We start from the raw sequence: 22,431 nt of genomic DNA, 5'->3' as shown, positions 1-22,431 counted from the left end.
GCAGAATCATGATGGACTGTCTGATCCGCAAACGGACCTCACAGGGAAGAACGGGCCCATCAGCAAAGCTGTTCTGCCCTCCCGGATAACAGGGCAGCGCTTTCCCCATTCCAGGGAGGAGCTGGCTGCCGCTGCCGCTTTGGTTCAGGTTTTGGTCAGTGGCTGATGGAGGCAGGGCTCTGAGGACATGGATGGATTTGCCCCGGCAGGCCGGAGTGGAAAAGCTGAGGAGGGCTCTGCTTACAGCCGCTGACCTGGGCCGTATAGGGTCTTGTCACTGACACAGACAGGGAGCTCTGCTCCCCCCACACCAATCCCCCACACTATAGGCTGGAGATTCATCAGGGAGTTCAAAGGCTTGAGTGTTCCAGCCACAAGAAAGACCTGAGCTGGTCACTTGTACAAACACCCCTTGATGTCCAACATTCCTCCACCATCAAAGCCGCGAGAAGACAAATCAGTAGAGATGGGATACAAAAAATCCCATTGGGAGTCTAAAGAAATGGAGGCAGAAGCTTGTTGGGGGGGTCCCTCAGCCCCCCAGGGGTTCGTTCTCATTTGCCCTCCTGCCACACAAGGACTGGCAGAAAACCAGGGCATGAAGGAGCAAACACCGAACAATGGGAAATTGTGATGCTGACAAAGGCCAGGCTAGGATGCAGGAGGTCTGGGGCCCATTTCCAGTGCTGCCCTCAGTTACCCCATGACCCTGGGCAATCCACTCTGCCTACCCCTCTGAGCCTCAGCTCTGCCTTTTGTAAAATGTGGACGTCTATTGGATCTAACATATTTTTAACATGCTTAACGTATATTGGATTACTTGCCATCTAGGGAAGAGTTGGGGGGGAGGAATTTGGACACAAGGTTTTGCAAGGGTCAGTGTTGAAAAATTATCCACGCATGTGTTTTGTAAATAAAAAGCTTCAATTAAAAAAATTAAAAGAATCTAGCGAAATGATACTTGGAGCCGTGTTCTGATGCTGAGGAGAGGAAAGGCTTTGGGGGCCAAGCAGAGAGGGAGGAAACTGGATCAGCCCGTCCTGGAGTCATAGGAGGCAGAGGATGTGCAGATGGAGAGCTGGGTTCAAATGATCTCCCGACTCACTCAGTGACTTGAAACAAGCCCCCTGCCCTGCCCCTGCCTTCTATAAATTATGGGAGGGAATCTCTAGTTTCAGGACCCCTTTCTCTAAGTTCTACAGCCTTTGAGCTTGGAGGGCTTGGAAAGGAACCTGCAAGGATCCTCAGAAACTTCCCAGCTTAATTGACTCAGAGCCGAGGAAGGGGAAGGTGATAAGACTTTGTCCAGGTACATGGGGGTACAAACACTTATAAATATAGAAATAATAAATAAATATCTCATGTCAGGCCCATTTCTCGGAGAAGGCGACAAGACTTTGTCCAGGTCCGTGGGGGACCTCTCACGGGCCCTTGCACTGCTCCCTGCTGTCTCCTGGATGACAGAATGTCCATCCCGACAGAGATAAACACTGCTACGTATTTAGTACCCTCGTGCAAAGCCCATTTCTCAGAAGGCCGTAAGCACTAGGAAACCACATGATAGAGGACAGAGATCCGACGCTCAAAATAAATTAACTATTTGGAGAGATGAAAGATCAAGTTTAGAGCTGGGAATTAAGTGAGCTCATTCCGGCCGAGGGGGTTTGCCAAGATTCTCAGGCAGCAAATGAGGTGCGTCTGGTCCAGGGCGGCAAAGGGACCCTTTGGACGGGGCCTCGGGGGCGGGAGAGGGCACCGGGCCCTTGGGGAGCACTCAGGCCACAGAGGCACCGGAGCCGCCCCGAGAGTGGGACCCGGGGCAGAGGGGCCGCAGAGCGCCGCCCTGGGCTTGGCTGCTGGCCAGGCTGCACCACTGCCAAGCCAGAGAATTCGTGCCAATCAGACATGACAGGGCAGAGATGGAGCAGGGGAGGAGGGCAGAGGGAGGAGGCCGCTGCCGCAGAGGTTGGGGCAGCCCCGGGGAGTGGGCCGGGTGCCCACCAGCAGCCCAGCGCCCCGGAATGGAGGAACGCCAGAGAGAGCATGGAGACCTCGGCCGGAGCAGAATCGAGAGGCTTTATTGGCAAGGGGAGAGGGGATAGCGGGTCAGTCACCATGGACAGTCACCAGCAAAGCAGGAAGGTCCAAAGCAGAAGGTTCTCAGAGATTGTGAAACTCGGCCCTCTCGTTTTCCAGAAAAGGGAACCGGATCTGGACAGGGGAAGTGACTTGCCCAAACTGGGGGCCTCGGGCCCCTGCCTTTGACATCTGAGGCTGTGAGAAAAACACTGGGGACTCTGGGGAAGCAGACCAGGGTGTCTGGGCACCTGCAGGCGCCCGCAGGGGGAGGGGGCCCCGACTGTGGCCCCCCCGCGCGCGCACACACCCGTGAGCTTCCTGTGCGGGGGCTCGTGCGCCCGCGCTGCCCAGGGCTGCGCGGCCCCGCCGGGTGAGGGGCTCTCCCGGGCCCACGCCTTCTGCAGCGGGGCTGCCTGCCCAGTGCGCCTGCGGACACTTGGGCGCGTGCCCCTGCTTCCCTGCGGTGCGCGCGGACACACCTGGGCGGTGCAGGTGCTGGGGGCCTGGGTGGGAAGGTCCCAGGGCAGCCTCCTGCCCTCCAGGAGCGCCCGGGGTACGCGGACAGGACAGCGCGGCCCGAACTGCAGGGTCTGCACTTCTGCTGAGCCTGCAGTGCATCTGCCTCTGGGAGGGGGCCAAGAACGGAGTAAACTGGTGCATTTGTTGGACTTATCGACAAGGTCAAAGCTCCGACTGCCAAAGGGAACGATAATATTTGGTTGTTGTGAGAATTAAGAATAGACCGGAGTCTCCCAAGAACATACGTCCAAAAGATAAACAAGTCGTGGCTCTGGCAGAGGAGACGAAACAAAGTAAAAGGAGGAGGAAGCCAATGATTGCCACGGCAACCCTGGGGGGTGGGGGTGGGGAGGGTCTCTTCCCCAGAAGGGAACGTCGGTCCTTGGCTGCTACCGATCGCATTAATGCTTCTGGAGATCTGTCACATCACCATCACATTCCCATCCCTGGCAAAGGGAGCCATATTTATTTGAGACATTAAAATATGGTAGTAAACATAAGGGGGAGGGGGAAGGGTACCACTCTGCTGTGTTTTCTAATACACTGCTGAGCCTAACCACCGATCCTCTGCATCTCCTCCCTCTCCCTCCGCTCTTCAGCCCCTTCCCGGCTCCCAAAGGCCGCCTTTTGCCAGGGTCCGTCCCGCCACGTGCTCTCCTTGCCAACCTCACTTACGCACGTCTCCAACCACGCGGGGACAGAGTTCCCAGACTTAGAACTAGGAGTCCTTCCCCTCGGACAGAAGCAGGGCAGGGGCCGCTGGCGCCGGGGTGCGTTTTTCCCTGGGCACGGGAAAGGACCAGCCCCCGGAGAGAGCCTCCCGGAGCCAAAGCCCCGCGGCTCCATCCTAGGGACCACTCCGCTCCCGGCCGTCATCCTCAGAGCCCCAGACCCGCTTCCCCAGCTCCCTGTCATCCGTCTGGGCCTGAAGGTCCCACAAGCCTCAAACGCAACAGAGCTCATCATCTTCTCCCCTAACCAAGTCATCTTCTTAAGTCGGCAGTTTCCGTCACGCATCCCCATTCACCGAGGGGATGTTACTTGGGCTTTTCTCTTAAGAGAAAAGTCTCTTCCCATAAATAATCAGCTACCAATCCCTGTCCTTCCCGCACAATGGCTCTCACCTCTCCTTCCCGCCCATGGCAATCACCGTGGCTCTAGGCCATTTGATTGGATTACAGCAATGTCCTCCTTCTGCCATTATTTCTCTCCAATCCAGTAGGATTCTCACCTTGTCTCTCCTCTACTCCAAGATCCCCATTGCCTACTGAATAAAATTCAAGTTAATCAGGCTCATGGTCAAAGCAACCTGCGACCCCTCAGCCTTCTCTCACTAAGGCGACTCCCCTCCATGTCCCCCACCATCCTCCCCTCCAGTCATGTCCTTCTTCCCAGGCTATTCCCAGGAATCCTTGTCCCTTCTCCCTTCCCTCTGCTCCCCCCACTGACTCACCATTCCTTTGAAACTCAACTCAAATGCCCTACGGGAAGTCTGCCTTGATTTCCTCGGCCAATTCTGAATTTCCTCCATTTCCCCAACCACATTTTTCCCAGATTACATAGTATTTTTCTTATACCTCTTAGGCACACTTAACATGATTATATTTATTATATATAATTATATCTATTATCACATATTATTATAATTATTTGTGTCTGTGTCCCCCCCCTTTTTTTAACTAAACCATTAGCTCCACGATGGCAAGACCCCTGAGCCTCTGCAGCTCCATTCCCCTGGAATGGCTATGCAAATTGTGCCCACCCTTCAAGGCCCAGGTCAAATCCTGCCTCCTCCGGGGAGTCCCGGAGGCTCACACTGATCTCTCTTCCCTCAAGTTCCAGAGCATTGATACTGTGCCTCAGGAGGGCAGGCCCTGGATGGCATCCTCCCAGACTGCGTTCCCTGTTCTCCGAGCGTGACTCGGTGAGTCACCTGGAGCTCCCAAATGGCCAAGCCCACGTCTCCCCCGGGCCCGACACAGGCAGTGCTCAGTAAGACTACAGGATTTCACACATCGCCCTGTGGTAATGCTGGGATGTTTCCAAAGAAGCCGATCGGTCCGTCTGTCCGCAAGTGGGTCTGTCCATTTGGACGTCGGTCTGTCTGTCCAGACATGGGTCCACCAGGACACTCGAAACAGAATCAAGAGGGTCCCATCCCCCAGGCCTTGGGAGATGCTGACAAGCCTGGCTAATGGTCAGATGGTCCTGTGTTAAACCTGGATTAATCAGAGGAGCCGCAGAAAGCTGCTGGGTATTAGTAATGAGAGGCCCAGGAAGCAAAGTCACCCTATACGGGTCCCTCAGGCTTGATCACATTTCTTTACCTTGACCTGGACCTTGGTGCCAGCTTTGTCTCCTTGGAGACAACCAGGCACTGCCCTCCCCCACAAAGACCCCCAACAAGGAGGCAGCAGCAGGACTTGGAAAGAGCGTTCCAGCAGGGAAAAGTCGATTCCCTCATACCATAGCCACTCCTGAGGTAGGGAAGAGGCTTGGGGGAGCTGGGGCAGATGGGAGGCAGGGAGCCCACTTCCTCCCCCTCCGAGACCACCTCAAGCTCGAGCCTCTTGGGAGCCCATTGGGCTTAACTGTGCAAGTGTCCAAACCTTCTGTCCATTCATTCTCTCATTAATCCATCAGTCATTTAGGAAGCAGCCCCTACATGTGGACCTTAGGCCAGGAAGCAAGGAAGATGCTGCTCCTGCTCTGAGGGGCGGAGTAGGGGAGCAGGGGATGGAGCCTGCAACCCGATGCCCTAATTACCCAAGAGCCAGAGCGCAGAGAAGGCCATAATAAGGGCAGCACAGAGATAATGGTTCCCAGGACAGATCGTCCACTGCACGACAGCCTGCATGCAAAGGAGCTTCTCACCAGAAGGATGGCCACTAAGTGATTCTCTCTCTCTCTCCCCCTCCTCCCTCCCTCCCTCTCTTTCTCTCCTTCTTTCTCCCTCTCTCTATCTATGTCTCTCTCCCCCCCCACTCTGTGTCGGTCTGTGTCATAGAAACCCAGGAAACCAATAAAAATAGAAAATGATCTTAAGTCTTGTGGTTAGTATTGGACGGTTCAGAAGGCCTGAGTTTAAATGTTGTCTCTGACGCTTAGCAGGGCAAAGCATTTGACCACTTCGAGTCCCTATTTCCTCATCTTTAAAGTGATTATAATAATAGCTCCACCTCACTGGTCAACTGAGATGATACATACAAAATGTTTTGCAAAACTTTAAGAATGATATATGTCTACTTTAACATATTTAACATGTATGGGACTATCTGCCATCTAGGAGAGGGAATAGAGGGAAGGAGGGGGAAAGTTGGAACAGAAGTTTTTGCAAGGGTCAATGTTGAAAAATTACCCGTGCATATGTCTTGTCAACAAAAAACTATAATAAAAAAGAATGATATATGTCAGGTATCAAAGATACCAACATTATTACTAGCCCTGTCCACAAACATTAAACTAAATGCTAGCATTCTAAATATCTGATCTTTGTCCACTCACTGAGTAGACACGTTCCTAGAAGAAATGAACCACCTCCATGAAAACGATACCTTTTGTTAGAAATTAAGCCAGAAGATGTGAACAGGTTGTACCTCCAAGGACAGAAACTCAGGGATGCTCCTCAGGAGAAATCTTAAGGAAATGAAAGAGTTATGGAATTTCCAAGGAGGAAGGACCTTGAAAGTTGCCTGGTCCAAACCCTACATCTTAACAAGTGATCAACCATCCTTTACTTAAGGACCTCTAGGGTGCAACAACTCACCACCTTCTAAAACAAACCATTGCCTTTGGAACAGCTCTGCTCATTGGGGAGCTGCACCTTCTATTCCCTTCCCATAAGATGTGAGCTCCTTAAAGCCAAGGATCATTTTGATGCTGTATTGGGATCCCCAGCATCTGAGATATAGTAGGTTCTTAACAAATGCTAGCTGATTGACTGACTGACTTATATAAGGTCTAAATCTGTCAATTTGCAACTCCTACCCATTGCTCCTATTTCTGCCTTCCGAGAACAAGCAAAGCAAGTCTGCATTTCATCCGCATTCTACTGTGTGCCAAAAAGCAACAAGAAATGCTGTTCCATGGAACACTTAGCCGGCTACCCTTAGAGTCCTCACCAAGAACCTAAGCATGAAGTAGACCATCACGAAAAAAAAAAAACTGCCTCCAACGTGCTAACATCTGGTGCAGAAAACGGAGCACAAAAATTCTGTGAAGTTCTTGAAATGGATATCCACTCATTATGTCAACATTATGTGCAACCAAAAACCAGATTAGAAAACTTGATTTGTGATTAATGAAAGAAGGCGTGTTAACCAGTCAAATGTTCACATCTGTAAATCATGAACACTTTGGAGAGAATTGGAAGGTTCAGGACACTGAATATGAGACAGAAAGACAGACAGACAGAGAGAGTGTGTGACAGACACAAAGACAGAGAAAGAGAAAGATGGGGGAGAGAGAGACAGACAAAAACAAAAGACAGAGAGAGATAGAGGGAGAGAAGGAAGGAAGGAGGAAGGGAAAGGAAGGAAAAAACAAAGAAAAGAAGGAAGGAAGGAAGGAAGGAAGGAAGGAAGGAAGGAAGGAAGGAAGGAAGGAAGGAAGGAAGGAAGGAAGGAAGGAAGGAAGGAAGGAAGGAAGGAAGGGACAGAGGAAAGAAAGAAAGAAAAAAGAAGGAAAAAAGAAACTAGCTTTCTTAGCAAAGAGGAAATACATTGTTATAGATATAAATAGCATTTCAAAATGAGCTATCTGTATGTAATCAGATTGTTAACTGGTAAGGGAAAAGGTCAAAAACAACTACAAATTACACGAAAGGATAAAGATAAAAAAGAAACCACTATGTGCAATTTATTTCACTTCCAACCCAGACACAGTTTTTAGAGAAAGTTAAACTTAAACCAAACAATGACCACACACAAAACAAGGCAAACAAGGAGTAACTTGCCTCAAGCAACAAATAATCAGTCTCTTAGTCAAGAAAGACCTGAGAGTGAAAGTATTTTAAACCACAATTCCGGATTACAGAAATAGGAGCGATCGGGAAGGTGGAAGATTACTAAAAGACAATAGTAGGTAAAGTGGGAAGGAGACTGTAGAGATCCCAGCATAAGAAATTACAGAGAATATTTTTTATATACAGCTGGAAAGAGGACAATAAATATAACAACCAGATCAGCCCGCATTTACCTATCTATCTATTCTTATTAGCTAAGGGGTACCATTGTTCATAGAGTGCCAAGTCTGGAGCCAGAATGACTCATCTTCCCGAGTTCAAATCCAGCCTCAGATGACTTGGACAAGTTATTTAATTCTATTTGCCTCAGTTTCCTCATCTGGAGAAGAAAGTGGCAAACCACTCCAGTATCTGGAAGATCAATTCCCTACTGGGAATAAGGCTTTCTGGACGCTTTTGAAGATGGAATCATCCTGATTGTAGCAACACTACTAGTCTTTGTCAATGAGGAGATCCATGAGCCCCTAAAAAGGACCACGTTAGCCATCCATACAAGAAAAACAAAGTGGAATAAGAATAGAATATGTATTTCCCAGACAATGGTAGTCAGTTAGATGGGTGACCTATTGAGTTAGTCCATCAAGAAATCAATCTTTCACATTTAGTGAAAGTTTTCTTCAACCAATTCATTAAAAGTGGTGATTATTTTGCTTTTGACTTTGTTCCCCAACTGCCTGACACAGCACTGATACATAAAAGGTACTTATGTACCTATTCAGAGATGGAGGAGATGGAGGGGCTATTGAATCCATCCCCTTCATTTTATAGAGGAAGCCCAGACCCTGACCACAGGGTCACACAGAGAGTAAGAGTGTAAGATTGAAAAATAAAAATAAAAATACATTTTTTAAAAAGAGTGTAAGATTGGATTTGAGCAAATTCTAGCATAAAGTCCAGTGTCTAGCCATTATTCCATGCTGCCTTAATAAATGTTTATTGAATTGAATCGGACAGCAGTGGAGATGGACAGACAATAAACCCTGCCTTGAATTGAATCGAAAGAGATAAGGCTGGGTCCCATTTGGGAAAGCAGCACAGTCACTGATATTAAACTGTTCCCTGACACAAAAGCTTGTCTTCCTCAATACCAATATTCTCCCAGTGATGCTACATGATATCACCCTGAGCTCAAAAGAACCAAAATTGCAGGTGACCCCAAGGGGGGAGGGTAAGCAGACTGCAGCGCGTTACAGACCATGACTTGTACTCAAAAAGGGAAGCCAAAGGCACAGCCAAGGACAGAAAAGGAGGCCGTGAAGCAAGAGCAGGAGCTAACAGATGGATGGCCCGTCTTTGGAACTGGGATTGTGTCAGAACCAGAGGAAAATGCAATCCACTGCAGCTCTGCTCAGCCCTAGGAATATTTATTAAGCAGGTGCTTAATAAATTTTAATTTAATTTATTACACTCAGAGCCCCCAAGGGAGTGCCAACATTTTGTCCAAATATACTGCAAAGCCTTCGGGATAAAATGGCATTAGATGGGAGGGCAGGAGAAAGATTGTAACCTCCTCCAGTGGAAGGGGTAGCCACATTGATAGCATCTCAGATCCACCCAGATGGGGCCTACAAAGTGCTATAGAGAGCTGGAGAAAGAGGGCCTTTCCTTCTAGAGATGTCAAGGCAGATTTTCCAAAATAGATAAGGAGGCTGGGCCCTAAAAAGTGGACAAGCTCAAGAGGCTGAGGGAGGAGAAAAGACCCAGACAAAAAAAGATAATTTTTTTTAAAAAGCAGAAGGTTTGCTCAGACATGAGGGGAGTCTGGGAAAGAGGAAGAACTCTTCTCCTACCTTTAGTAACACAAGCTGAGAAGGAAGTGACGGAGGGGGAAATGTGGACACAGGGATTGCTCAAGGACTACTCTGAGACACCTGAGAAAACAGGTATCCAAAAAAATCACCCAAAAAAACCTATATCTATATCTCTATCTATATATCTATATACACACACACAATATATATAATATATATGTATATATATATTATATATATATATATATATATACACACATATGTATATACACACACATGTATATATATGAAAGAGTCCTGTAGTCCCAAGACCTGGGTTCAAAACTCAGCTTTGCCATTTAGTATTTGTGTGACTTTTCAGAAGTTACTCAACTATCTTGGGTGTGAGTTTCTACAACTTCAAAAGGAGTTGGTCAAAATGTGTAAGATCCTTTCCCACTCAACCATGATCCCATGACGTCTCAGGGAGCCAATCCCAAGTTTGCCTTGACTACATTGCCAAAGTTTTCTCTATTTTTTTCTTGGAAATGATTGGGAAGATGGAGGATGGAGCAATACTAGGAATATTGACTATAGGGAAAAGCTGCGGTTCTTCAGTGTGAGTTGGGAGGAGACGAAGAGATACGTATGGAAAGAGTGCAAATTAGTTGTGTTTTCTTTCTCAAAACTGATTTGCATGGGGGAAAGCCACTGAAGGCAGATGGAAGTGGAGAGCTGTTACTACAGATAGAACTGGTGGGGTTCCAGGATTCCAGGGTTCCAGCATTCCGTGGTGAGATTGCCTGTTGCCTCTGCCCCGTACATGGACCCTAGGACTCCAGCTGTCCCCTATTGGGAAGCCAAGAACATGTTAAAGTCCCAGGTACAAAATGTCCACATGAGGAAATCAAAAGAAGAGGAAATATAGTTTCTAGCAAACCATGGGTAACTTCAGAGAAGGCAAGGGGAAGTATGAACTCTCTTATGACACACCCTGGTCTGTCCACTTTAGGAGGCAAAGGGGAGAGAATGATGAGGGACGGAGGACAAAAATGCCAGCTCAGGGAGATTAGGGCCCCAGAAAAGAGTGGAAGAGGGCCCAGGAGGAGGGCAGAGGATGCCCCCAAAATCTGGGTGGCAGGAATGCAGTTTTGGACTAGTCAGACCCATAGTCTACAAGAGTAGCTAACGTCCCTCTCTAAGGAGGAGCATTGTCCTTTGGGACAAAACTTCCTATGTGCTCTGAGGTGAGAAGAACCCTATATGCAGCAATTCCATCTCCTTGTTAACTCTTGTTTAAGGGACAGAAGCCCGTGATACAGTAGGCTCTCTCTACTAGCTCTGGGACATGAAGTCACTTAACCTCTCTGAATCTCAGTTTTCCCCTCTGCACAAAGGAAAGGTTAGCTTAGAAAACCCTGTAAGGTCCCTTTTATCTCCAGCTTCTATGTTGCTATATCCCAATAGCTCTCCCCAGCTCCCTTCCACTCCTCTTAGAAGCTTTTCTTTCTTTCTTGGTCCCCCCATCTCCCTCTTTTCTGATCTCACACTACCCTTTTTATACACAAGTAAACCGAGGCAGACAGAGGAGGGTCTGAGGGAGAGTTAACGACGGTCTCCCCAACTCTGAATCCAGCATTCTAACTAACACGGCACCCAGCTAATAAAGAAAAGCTTAGAAGCCTGGGGTACAGGGGAAGCAAGGGGCATTTGGAGAGGAAAGTCCCAGGTTCCCACTCTGGCTCTCTGTGTGATCTCTGTAAGCTTCAGTTTGCCCAAGTGAAAAGGAGGGGTTGGATCCAATGGATTCCAAGGTCCCTTCCAGCTCTAAATGAATGAGCAAACGTCTTCACCATGTGAGCAATGCCCCAGTCAAAGGGGCTGTTTGAGAAGGAAGTGGCTTTCCCTACTGGAGGCAGGATGATCCCTTAGAGGGTAAATCATAGAAGAAGAAAGCAAGTTTATCTGTGGATTTTCTGGAGGGAAGACCCCCAGGGTTTCTGATCAAAACAGAAACAATTACTAGTTACATTCACTCTGAGTCAGGGGCCATTCTCTGCCTCGTTTCTTTCCCAGCCTTAATCATTGAATGGGATTGCCTCAGTCAAAGGGAGGTCTGGGAAAGACCTTGAGAGCCATTTCCAGTCTTCCTGATCTCTATCTGGCCACTGGACCCAGAAGGCTCTGGAGGGGAAAGTGAGGCAGGCGACCTTGCCCAGCCCTGTCTCACCTAATCCAATACTTGCACATCAGGGCATGCCCTCCCTGATATCAAGGTCTTCTTTGAGAACCAAGGACAAACAATAACAATGTGGATTTTACTAAGGGTTGTTTAGGATTTTTCCAACCTTGTGGTTCTGTGATTTTTTTTCAAGGATTAAGAATAATGATGTTTTATATTTTATATTTCTATTTTCTATTTCCAGACCATTTTAAAGTTTGCAAAATGCTTGGCAGAAATTATCTCTTTTAATCTTCAGACTCAGGGCAAGAATGGTTAATCCCATTTTATATTTGGAGAATTTAAAGAAAGAGAAATTCAGATTCTCTGTGGCCACACAGCAAGCAAATGAGAGATCCTGAGTTGGGCTGGGTTTGTTCCTTGGGGGAAAGATGGAAAGCAGGCAGTGATACAATGGAAGGCCTGATAAATTTAGAACCAGAAGACCTGGGTTCAAATCTTGATTCCACTTGTAACCCATTGTATGTAAGTGACTTGTCTCTCCACTATCTGGGCCACCCTATCTCCATCTATAAAATGGGAAGAAAGCTTGCAATCTCTAGCTCAAAGCCTTGTTCAAAGGCAAGGTATCAGTGAATGGTATAGGATTACAGAAATGTCAGCGGTGATTATTTCTGGCTCAGAGCTAAATGGATACTCCCAAAGGGCTCTGGGGAATTTTCTACCAAGTCTTCAGGTGGGGGGGGACTTCCAAGCTCCCCTTCCCCGATGATGTCACACAAGACAGCACTAATGACTGAAAACTCCCTGCCTTCCCCTGCCACAACCACCACTGTCTTGGCGGCCCAGGAACTTGTCAGATTCTAACCCCAGAGAGGAGTCCTGCCGAGTGGGGACACAAGTCACTCCCAGAAGAGATGAGCAAATAAAGCCCCTGGAGACTGAAGGATTTCCACTGGAAATGCTAATGCTTGGGGAGGCCCCAAAGTGACTTCAGCCTGGGGAAGAGTAACAACTTCCCTCCTCACCCACCCACTGGGAATAAGACATCATCCTCCCCGCTCCCCCCCACCTCCCCTCCGTGGTGACCAAAATCGGAAATAAATTCCCACTTGTTAATGGGCTTGGTCTCAGGAGAGAAGCTGGTCCAGCGAAGGGGGCCACCAGACCAACTGGAAGGGCAGGGCCATGTTCACCTCCTTATGTTGGCTTGGACAGGGAGTGGACTTTCCTGGGCATCTCTTGTCCCCCAAACCAGGTATTGCCTTCTTGTCCCACTGGCAAAGTAAGAGAGAAGAGGACTTTCATAGACCATTAAAGCCAGAGGGACATTCGAAGGTATTTAACCCCCATTTTAGAGATTAAGAAATTGAATTACACAGGTAGAAAAAATGCCTTGCCCAAGATTATATTGCTTTTAGTAGGACCAGCATTCACATCTGGAGTCTTTGAACTCCAGGTACCCTAAACCATGCTGGCAGCAATGATGGGAATGACCAACCTTCCTTGTACTGTCAGGCAGCCCGTTCCTGAGCCTGCTTCACTTAGCCAGGGAAGCTTTGGAGCCTTTTAGGGCCCTGAAATCACGCCTTCTGGGACTCCTCCAGGAGCCCCGAGTCCTGCCTCCCTGAATCTCTGTGCAGCTCCACACAAACGTTACCTTTTCCCTTTCCAAGTACTTCCCCCTCCATTATCTCAGCATCCTCACAACACCCTTGGGAGGGGAGTAGGATAAGCATTATCTTCCCATTATATGGCTGCAGAAATCAAGGCCTAAAGAGAAATGACTTGATCAAGATGACAGATTCAGGAGCAGAGCTCAGATATGCAGTGCCCCACTTTGTCAGAGGTCACAGTTCTGATGAAAGAGGTAAGGGATTGTGAAAGAGCCTCTTCCTTCAATCTTCTGTCCTGAAGAAATCCTGGCTGATGAACTGATTACTGACCTCGGCCCTGGATCAAGATCAGAAGCATCCAAGTGAGAAGAAAGTTACATTTGGAGTCAAGGATCATGGATACAAAATAGATTTACATACATTTTTACCATGTTTAACATATATTGGATTACTTGCTATCTAGGAGAGGGAGGGGGGGGGCATATGTTTTGAAAATGAAAAAGAGAGAGAGAGAAGAAAGAGAGAGAGAGAAAGAGAGAAAAGAACGAGAGAGAAAAGAAAGAGAGAGAGAGAAAAGAAAAAAGAAAGAGAGAGAGAAAGAGAAAGAGAGAGAGAGAGAGAAAAGAAAGACAGACAGAGAGAGAGAGAGAGAGAGAGAGAGAGAGAGAGAGAGAGAGAGAGAGAGAAGAATGAATCATGGACACAGAAACCTAGAGTCTGATGGGAGCTTGGTGACCATCCAGCCCATGTCATACCTTAAAAGGCATTTTCTCTAGCACAATCTCAGGTGATCTAAGGACTACAAGGAAACTTGCTGCCACCTAAGAAAACTCATTTCACTGTTTGTCAGCTCCCATCATTAGGAAGAAGTTGTTTGTTTCTTACACAAAAGTTCTTTTTTTTTTTTACATAAAAAATTATCTCTCTGCAGATTTTGTAACTGGAAGTTCAAGATATTACACTAGAAGGTTATTTGGGGGACAAGCAGTGGGGGGAAGTGCACTAATCACCACCCCACCCATAAAAAAGCATATAAGCTTGACCGTGTCCAAATGCCAATTGAAATAGCTCAACACCTTCTCCAGAAAAAGGAAACCTGAGTCACAGAACACCTCAGTTCAAATCCTTCCCAGCCCTGTGTGATCACGGGAACAGTCACATCCTCTCTAGATCTCAGTTGTCTCCTCTGTTAAAGATGAAAAGGCTAAATTATATAATTCTCTAATTTTTGATCTTTTTGGTCCCACTTGTGAAGGGCAGTATTCCAGACACATTTTCCTGATCTGGACTCTCCCCAGGTCTCTGGGTGGCAGGGATAGAGTAAACCTAGGAAGAAGAAATGTCCCAAACTTAAAAATTCATAAATTGTAACCCTGGCTCAGGCCATTCCCTCAATACGGCCCTCTTCAACAAACTGCCGTCCCTCCTATAAAACTGTAGCTCTAGAGGGGGGGAGAGGGAAGGAGGGAAGAGGCAGTGAGGATGCAGGAGCCAGAGTTTCCAAGTTAGGAAGGCAAGGGCTGAAGGCCAGCAATGGGGAACAGGAGGGCCATACTCCTTCCGATGACAAAGGGGACTCTGGGCCCATGGGCTTCTCCATCCCACGCCCTGTGGTCATTCTGTTCATTGCCAACTCCTGCCCTGAGAGCCATATGCCCCATAGGTTTCCTGAAGGCAGCTGTCAGCCGGCCCAAGCCCGGAGGATGAGGCAAATGGCAAGGCCTGAATGGCGGGCACCTCTCCCGGATGCCTGGTAACGGGTTCTGGAAGTGACTGGGAACAGATGGTTCCCTGCCTGGGGTTAAAGGAGGAGGGCCTCGGAGGACCTCCCAGTCCCACGTCGTTACTTTTTATCATCATGAGAAAGCTCTGGAGTCTGAAGATGGCCATTAGTGCACCAACAGCATGGGAACAGAAGTCAGCCTCTCAATGCAGACACACACAGGTAGATGAAAGGGAGCAAGCCTGGGGACATCCAGCGCCGTCGGAGAGGATTTCCTCCCACTGCCAGGGACTCAAAAACTGCTTTGTGTATGTCCAGCTCTAAAGCACGGAAAGCTAAGTGCGGAATGGGGAGGGGCGCCTCGTAAGCAGGGGCCACAAAGTTTGGGGAACCCGGAGGGGAGTGTGGGTGGGTGCTGAATGTCAGGCCCCTGGGAAAGGGCTAAGTGCTAAGAATAGGGGAGATGGGAGGGCACTAGAAGTAGAGAAGGGGGATGGGGGGGCGAGGGGGTAAGTGCTGAAGGCAGAGGGGGCTTTCAGAACACACAGATAGGCAGACAGTACCATCTCAACCACACTTATCTTAGTGGGGAGGAAGCGGGGAGTGGGATAAGCTCGGGACAGTGCTGATCCAGGCCCGCCCCACAGTCATGACTGCCACCAGCTCCAGGAGCAAAAGGACTGGACATTCAGCATCCTAGGACATCAGGTTCTAGCAGAACCTTGGGCAGGACAGAGCTGGGAACCTCCCGCCAACCTTGCAGCAATGGGACACCAAGTGAGCCCCTAAGCTTTGTGTGCTGGGGCCTTGTCAGTACACCACACACACACACACACCACACATACTCACACACACACACACACTCACACACACACACACACACACACCACACACACACACACACACCACACACACTCACACACACACACAGTCACACACACAGTCTCACACACACACACACACACACACAGTCACACACACACACACACACAGTCACACACACAGTCATACACACACAGTCATACAGTCACACACACAGTCATACACACACAGTCACACACACTCACACACACAGTCACACCACACACACAGTCACACACAGTCTCACACACACACACTCACACACACACACACATCACACACACACATCACACACACACAGTCACACACACACAGAGTTATACACACACACAGACACACATGCACACTCACACACACAGTCACACCACACACACACAGTCACACACACACACAGTCACACACACACACTCATACACACATACAGTCACACACACACTCACTCACACACACACAGTCACACACACACACAGTCTCACACACACAGAGTTATACACACACAGACACACATGCACACTCACACACACACAGTCACACCACACACACAGTCACACACACAGTCTCTCACACACAGAATTATACACACAGAGACACACATGCACACTCACACACACACTCACACACACACACACATAGCCACACACACACACAGACACACACACACAGTCACACCACACACACACACAGTCACACACACACAGTCATACACACACAGTCACACACCACACACACACACAGTCACACAGTCACACACACTCACTCACACACACACACAATCACACCATACACACACACACAGTCACACACACACAGAGTTATACACACACAGACACACATGCACACTCACACACACAGTCACACCACACACACACAGTCACACACACACAGTCACACACACACACACACACATACAGTCACACACACACTCACTCACACACACACACAGTCACACACACACACAGTCTCACACACACAGAGTTATACACACACAGACACACATGCACACTCACACACACACAGTCACACCACACACACAGTCACACACACAGTCTCACACACAGAGTTATACACACAGAAACACACATGCACACTCACACACACACTCACACACACACATAGCCACACACACACACAGACACACACACACAGTCACACCACACACACACACAGTCACACACACACAGTCATACACACACAGTCACACCACACACACACACAGTCTCACACACACACAGAGTTATACACACAGACACACATGCACACTCACACACACACACACACACACACAGTCACACCACACACACACAGTCACACACACAGTCTCACACACACAGAGTTATACACACAGAGACACACATGCACACTCACACACACTCACACACACTCACATACACACATACACTCACAGTCACACACACACACTCACATACACACATACACTCACAGTCACACACACACACACTCACACACAGACACACTCACACATACACACGCACACTGGGATTTCCCGGGGAAGCCTTGCTCCCTAGTGAGAGCTAAGCTCACAGCTGCCTCTCTTACCTGCAGTACCTGCTCCCATCCTATGGCTAAGTCAAATAAAATCCTCCCCAGCCATCCACCAGCTTCCCAGCTGCAGTCCGCGCTCTAAGGACCATGAACTCGAAGCTTCCGAGCTCTAGGGGACCTAAGAGTTCGTCCAGTCCGAGCTGCGTTTGGGGAAATCGAGGCAGCGAGGGAGTTTGCCCAAGGTCACGCGGGCGTTAAGCGGAGCTGCAGCCCGGCTCTGTCTCCCACGGTACCTCCCGACCTCCTCCCTCCCTTTCCCCAACATGGTAAAGAAGGTAACTTAAAATACGAAGCCCAAGCCGGCTCCTCCACTTTGTTGCCCCCCCAAAGTCTAGTTCGCTGCTCGGCACATAATAAGCATTTAATAGATTACACAGATGAGATAGAGAATAGATATTAATAGATCCGAATGAATGAACGGGAAGCTCGCTCCGAGCTAGAAACCGTTCCGCTCTCTGCTCAGGTTCCTCGGGCCGCTCTCCGGGCCTCCCCCAGCCCGCTCAGGTTGACTATGAGTGCGCTGTGTGACCTTGAACCAGTCATCTTCCCTCCCCGTGCCGCAGTTTGGGGATTTTTTTTCCCTTAACCACCTCGGGCTAAGAATACCTGCCCCAGATACTGCCTGCCTAGCAGCAGGGATTCCGCATTTCCCAGCAAACCTGGCCAACATCAAAGAGCTCCGGCTGAAACCTTGCCCCGGGCTGCACCACGGCGGACCGCCGGGAAGGAGAGATTTCTGGGCCAGACCCCGGGCCCAGGTAGGGGGAGGCATTTGTGCATTGCAGGGGAAAGAGAAGAAGAAAAGCCATTTGGGAGCGAACGCCTCCCCCTCCCCTCAGAAGCACAAACCCCCGACTCCACCTCTCAGCCAGTGTCCCCATTGTAGCAAGGACGGGACCCAGCGCTCCTCAGAAAGCCGGCAGGGGCCTCCAAGTTCACCAGGGAAAGATTTCCTAGGGCTAAAGCACTCCGCTACTCCTCCTCCTCAAAGGCAACTCCCCCCACCCCCCACCCCCCGCCACCCTGCTCTTTCAAATGGCAGAGCCTTCTGTTGCCATCTTCCCTTACCCGCACAGTTCCTGGGCACTGCCGTACCAGGAGGAGAAGAAAAAACAACAGCAAAAAAAGGAAACCTGGCATCCCAGGATGCTATCCGCCACCTGCCGGGAGCCATGTCCTCCCCAGGCCAGCCTCGCATCGGCCCCGAGCCCCGGGAAAGCCTGCCGGAGGGAGACTCCAGCAGCCAGATGGGGCCGCACGCCCCAGCGGAGCCCGAGCCTCCCGAACCCCTTTTTGCCCCAGTGTCCGCGGAGCGGTTCCCCCCGGGGACGGGGCCGATGGCCGCTGTCCCGCCCACCCCTGCCGGGCCGGGGCTGCACCCCGAGAAGCAGCCCGCGGGTCGGGGGGCAGCCGAAGGGCAGCCTGGCCCCCCTCCCCTCGGACAGCCGCCCGCGCTCCCGGGAGTCCTGAGCCAGGCACCCCCGCTCACGTGGCGGGGCGAAGGGGCGAAAAGGGTCTTTGTTCAGGCAACAAGAGAAGGAACACCAGCAGGCAGGCGGGGTCTGCACTAGGCGCAGCCGAGAAAGGCGGCAGCGGGCGCGTGCCACGCTCTCCGCAGCCCCCGAATGGAGGGGGAGCTCGGGGCCGCCAGCCCCCAGGCCCGGCTCGGCCGGCCGGCAGCCCGCGGGAGGCAGGCCCCGCGGCGCCCCCCGGCCGACTCCCCTGCACCCCGCGGAGCGCAGGGGAGGGGGGCGGGGCGGGTCAGCCGCAGCCTGGGAGAAGCGTCTCGGGAAAGGCTCTTGGTGCAGCACGAGTGGGAGCCGAAGTTGGGGCGCTTGGAGATCCTCTCCCCTCCGGTCCCCTCTGCACCTCCCTCCCCCGCCCCCTCCCAGCGCTGCAGATTTGGGCTGCGGGCAGGTCTCGGTGGAGACTGAGCTCGGCTCGGGCGGGCAGGGATCGCCGCCGCATTATCGCGGCTCCGACACACACACACACACAGATACACGCCGGCAGGCTCTGCCTGACACACCAACACCCCGACGCACACGGAGCACACGCCGGCACGCGTGGACACACACCCCGCCACAGACTCCCCCCCGCGGCCGGGGGCTCCGCGGATCCGCTTACTCCCGTGTCTAGGGGAACCCGGAGCCCCGGACCCCGGCGCACGCCTGCTCCCGGACCCGCTCCTCCAGGCACATCGGCGCTTGCAAAGCGCTCACACTCACACACACTCGCGGACGTCCACGGAGCCCGGCGGGCGCCTGACCCTCCGGGCGCCGGCAGCGAGCGGGCGCCCGCGTCGGCTCCTGGCGCTCGCCCGCCGCCCGCTGCGCGCACCCACCTTTCCAGGCTGCGGTGATGCGGGGGCTCGTCTTGGGGCGGCTGCCGGCGGGATCGGGGGCAGCGGCGGCGGAAGGAGCGGCTCGGAGCAGCAGCAGCAGCAGGGGCAGCAGGAGGGGGAGGTCCAGGAGGCTGGCAGCCCTCGGGGCGCGCGGCGAGGGAGCGGGGCGCCGAGCTGGGCGCTGCTGCAGCGGTGTCATGGCCCGGGTGGGCTGAGGCGGCGGGGCCGGGAGCCTGGAGAGCTAGCGCCACCCGAGCGAGCGAGCGACTGGAGGCAGCGCTCTACGAGCCGAACCAAACCAAGCCTGGGGGCGGAGTTAGAGACGGGCAAGCACCGTCCCCTCCCCCCCACCCCGGCCCCGGCCGTCCTCTTCCCCGGCTCGGGCAACCTGGGACAGAAAGAGGGGAGCGAGTCAGGGGGGCGGGGGCGCCCCAAGTGCCCGCCTCTCCGCCACGAGCCTCAGCGGAGGAGTTAATGGGGCCTCAAGTTCCGAGCCAGACCGCTTGCACGAGCGAACCCCCCGGGGAAGCCTCCCAGCCGAGAGGTTTTTCGGGGTTCCACAGCCGTGCCCGGGCGAGGTACCGGCCTGGGAAAAGCGAAACCGCGGCACGGCGGAGGAGGAGCGGGGCGCTCCCCGGCCCCGCATTAGAATCCCGTCTCTGGGGTGAGGGAATCGCCTCACCTGGACGCTTTCTCACGAGATTCTAGAGAATTAATGCTGCTTCCAAACGCTTCCCAACTTCCAACTTAACACCGAGACAGCTACGGCTACTCTGGGTAGGGGGCAGCAGTGCTCGGGGCCGGGGAAATCCGAGTTCGAGTCCTGCTTCGGACAACGAGCTTGTGATTCTTGGGGAGTCCAACTTGTTTGCCTCAGTTTCCTCATCTGTAAAACTGATGATGATGATGATGAAGAAGAAGAAGATGATGATGATACTCGCTCCTACCGACCCGGATCGTTGAGAGGATAAGATGACAAAATGCTTGTAAAGGTTTTGCAAACCTTAAAGAATTATATAAACATATACATAAAAAATTATATTTATTATAAATATGTTACATATAATAAATATGTAAATACATGTAAATATACCATAAAATAAATAATAAATATGTGTATAAAGAATTATATAAACAGCTATTATTATTAACAAATGGACAGTTTCACAACAGCATCCCTTTACAACACACACACACACACACAAACTGAGCAGTCTTGCCTTCCTCCTACCCAAGTTTACATTAGTGAATCCTACACTGAATTAGGAACCTCAAGGACTGCTGACGGCCTGTTTAGGAGACAGAGTGGTAAAGTCACTTAACTTCTCAGTGCCCCCGGGCAGCCTGAGTCTCTTAATTGCTGAGAAGATGCCAGTCTGCTCTGGTTCAGGGAGATCCTTAGTGGATGCTCCCTACACTGATGAAGTGACATCTGATCTTCGGGTTGGAGTCAAAATAAAATGCATATAGCCTGGCAGACCAGTGCTATCCGTGCAACTTTTAGGGTTTCCTAGAGCTTTACAAGGCTCATTTGTCTTGACCTTGTACCTGTCTTCCTGGCTTTGAAGCTGGCATTCTCTGCACACTACCTCTGCCCAAGCATGCTGACTGTTGTTCAGTCTCCTTGTACTCCTCGTGACCCCTTTTGAAGTTTTCTTGGCAAAAGCTACTGGAGTGGTTTGCCATTTCCTTCTCTAGTTCATTTTACAGATGAGAAAACTGAGGCACACAGGGTTAAGTGACTTGCCCAGGTCAAATGTGAACTCCTTCCTGATTCCGGACCCTGGGGCTTTATCCACTTCTACACCAAACAGCCTCCTTAGAGCACCTCAATACTCTCAAAAACTCAGCTCACTGCTCACAGATAGCCTGTCCTGGTCCCTGGTTCCTTCATTTGTGTCCTCCTGCTCCTTCCCCCATCACTGCTCCATGAAAGAGGCCGGCTGCTTAGGCTCAGAAACTAGGGGAGCATTTCCTCTGTTCATTCAGGCTTTCTCCGGCATTTTGACTTTCCTCAAATCCCTAGCCATATATAATTTTCTTTGTATGAAACAGATTGTTGCCTTTCTATAAAATGTAAATTCCTTGAGAGCAGAGGTGGTTTCTTTTGTTGTCCCAGACTTAGCACAGAGCAAGTATTTAATAGATCTTTTTAAATGAAGTAATTTAATGCAACAAATATTAAGCCCTTGCTGTATGCAATGTATCCTGCTTGGTGATGGGAAAGATCTAACGTGTAGATAAAGCAAGATTCTTACTCTCTTGGAGTTTGTAGTTGAGTAGGGAAGAAAAGCTCCTTTTCTGGTAGATGAAGATAGATGGGAAAGGAATAGTGTATTAGGGGGACAAAGTACGGGATGCAGAGTCAAATAGCCTGGATTTGAGTCTAGGGTCCATCACATAACTAATTATGTGACCTCAGAGAAATTGTTTTCGCTTTCTAAGCCTCAGTTTCCTCACCAATGGAGCACCAGGGTGGATGGAGAGATAGTCCCATAGTCAGGAAGTCCTGGGCTCAAGTACTACCCCTTATTGGCTGTGTGACCCAGGTAAAGTCCCTTAGCCTCTCAGGCCCCCAGGCAGCCTCTGAGGCTCTTAATCGCTGAGAAGGTGCTAGTCTGCTCTGGTGCAGGGGGATCCTTAGTGGAAGTCCCCTGCCCTGACCTAAATCCATTGAGAGCCAATGATTCTTCCACTAGGCACCTCACAGATTGGCTTAGGAGATGGGAGTATTTTGAGCTTGCTCCTGATAAGGTCAGACATAGCTAGCTGCCTGCCACCTATATATACG

General features: G+C 50.6%; 1 protein-coding gene across 1 annotated transcript in view; it reads right to left on the bottom strand.

The window, feature by feature from the left end:
* Positions 1-19,967, bottom strand: part of SEMA7A (semaphorin 7A (John Milton Hagen blood group)) — a 63,374-nt gene extending 43,407 nt beyond the window's left edge. The window contains exon 1 of the mRNA XM_051982254.1: positions 19,641-19,967. Coding sequence (XP_051838214.1) covers positions 19,641-19,839 — 199 coding nt within the window. The 5' untranslated portion in view covers positions 19,840-19,967. The remainder of the gene's footprint in view (positions 1-19,640) is intronic.
* Between the last annotated feature and the right edge of the window lie 2,464 nt (positions 19,968-22,431).

Source organism: Antechinus flavipes, chromosome 2 (assembly GCF_016432865.1).
Source record: "Antechinus flavipes isolate AdamAnt ecotype Samford, QLD, Australia chromosome 2, AdamAnt_v2, whole genome shotgun sequence".
NCBI lineage: Eukaryota > Metazoa > Chordata > Mammalia > Dasyuromorphia > Dasyuridae > Antechinus > Antechinus flavipes.
Note: the sequence above shows the minus strand (reverse complement) of the source record. Positions and strands in the feature narration are given on the sequence as shown.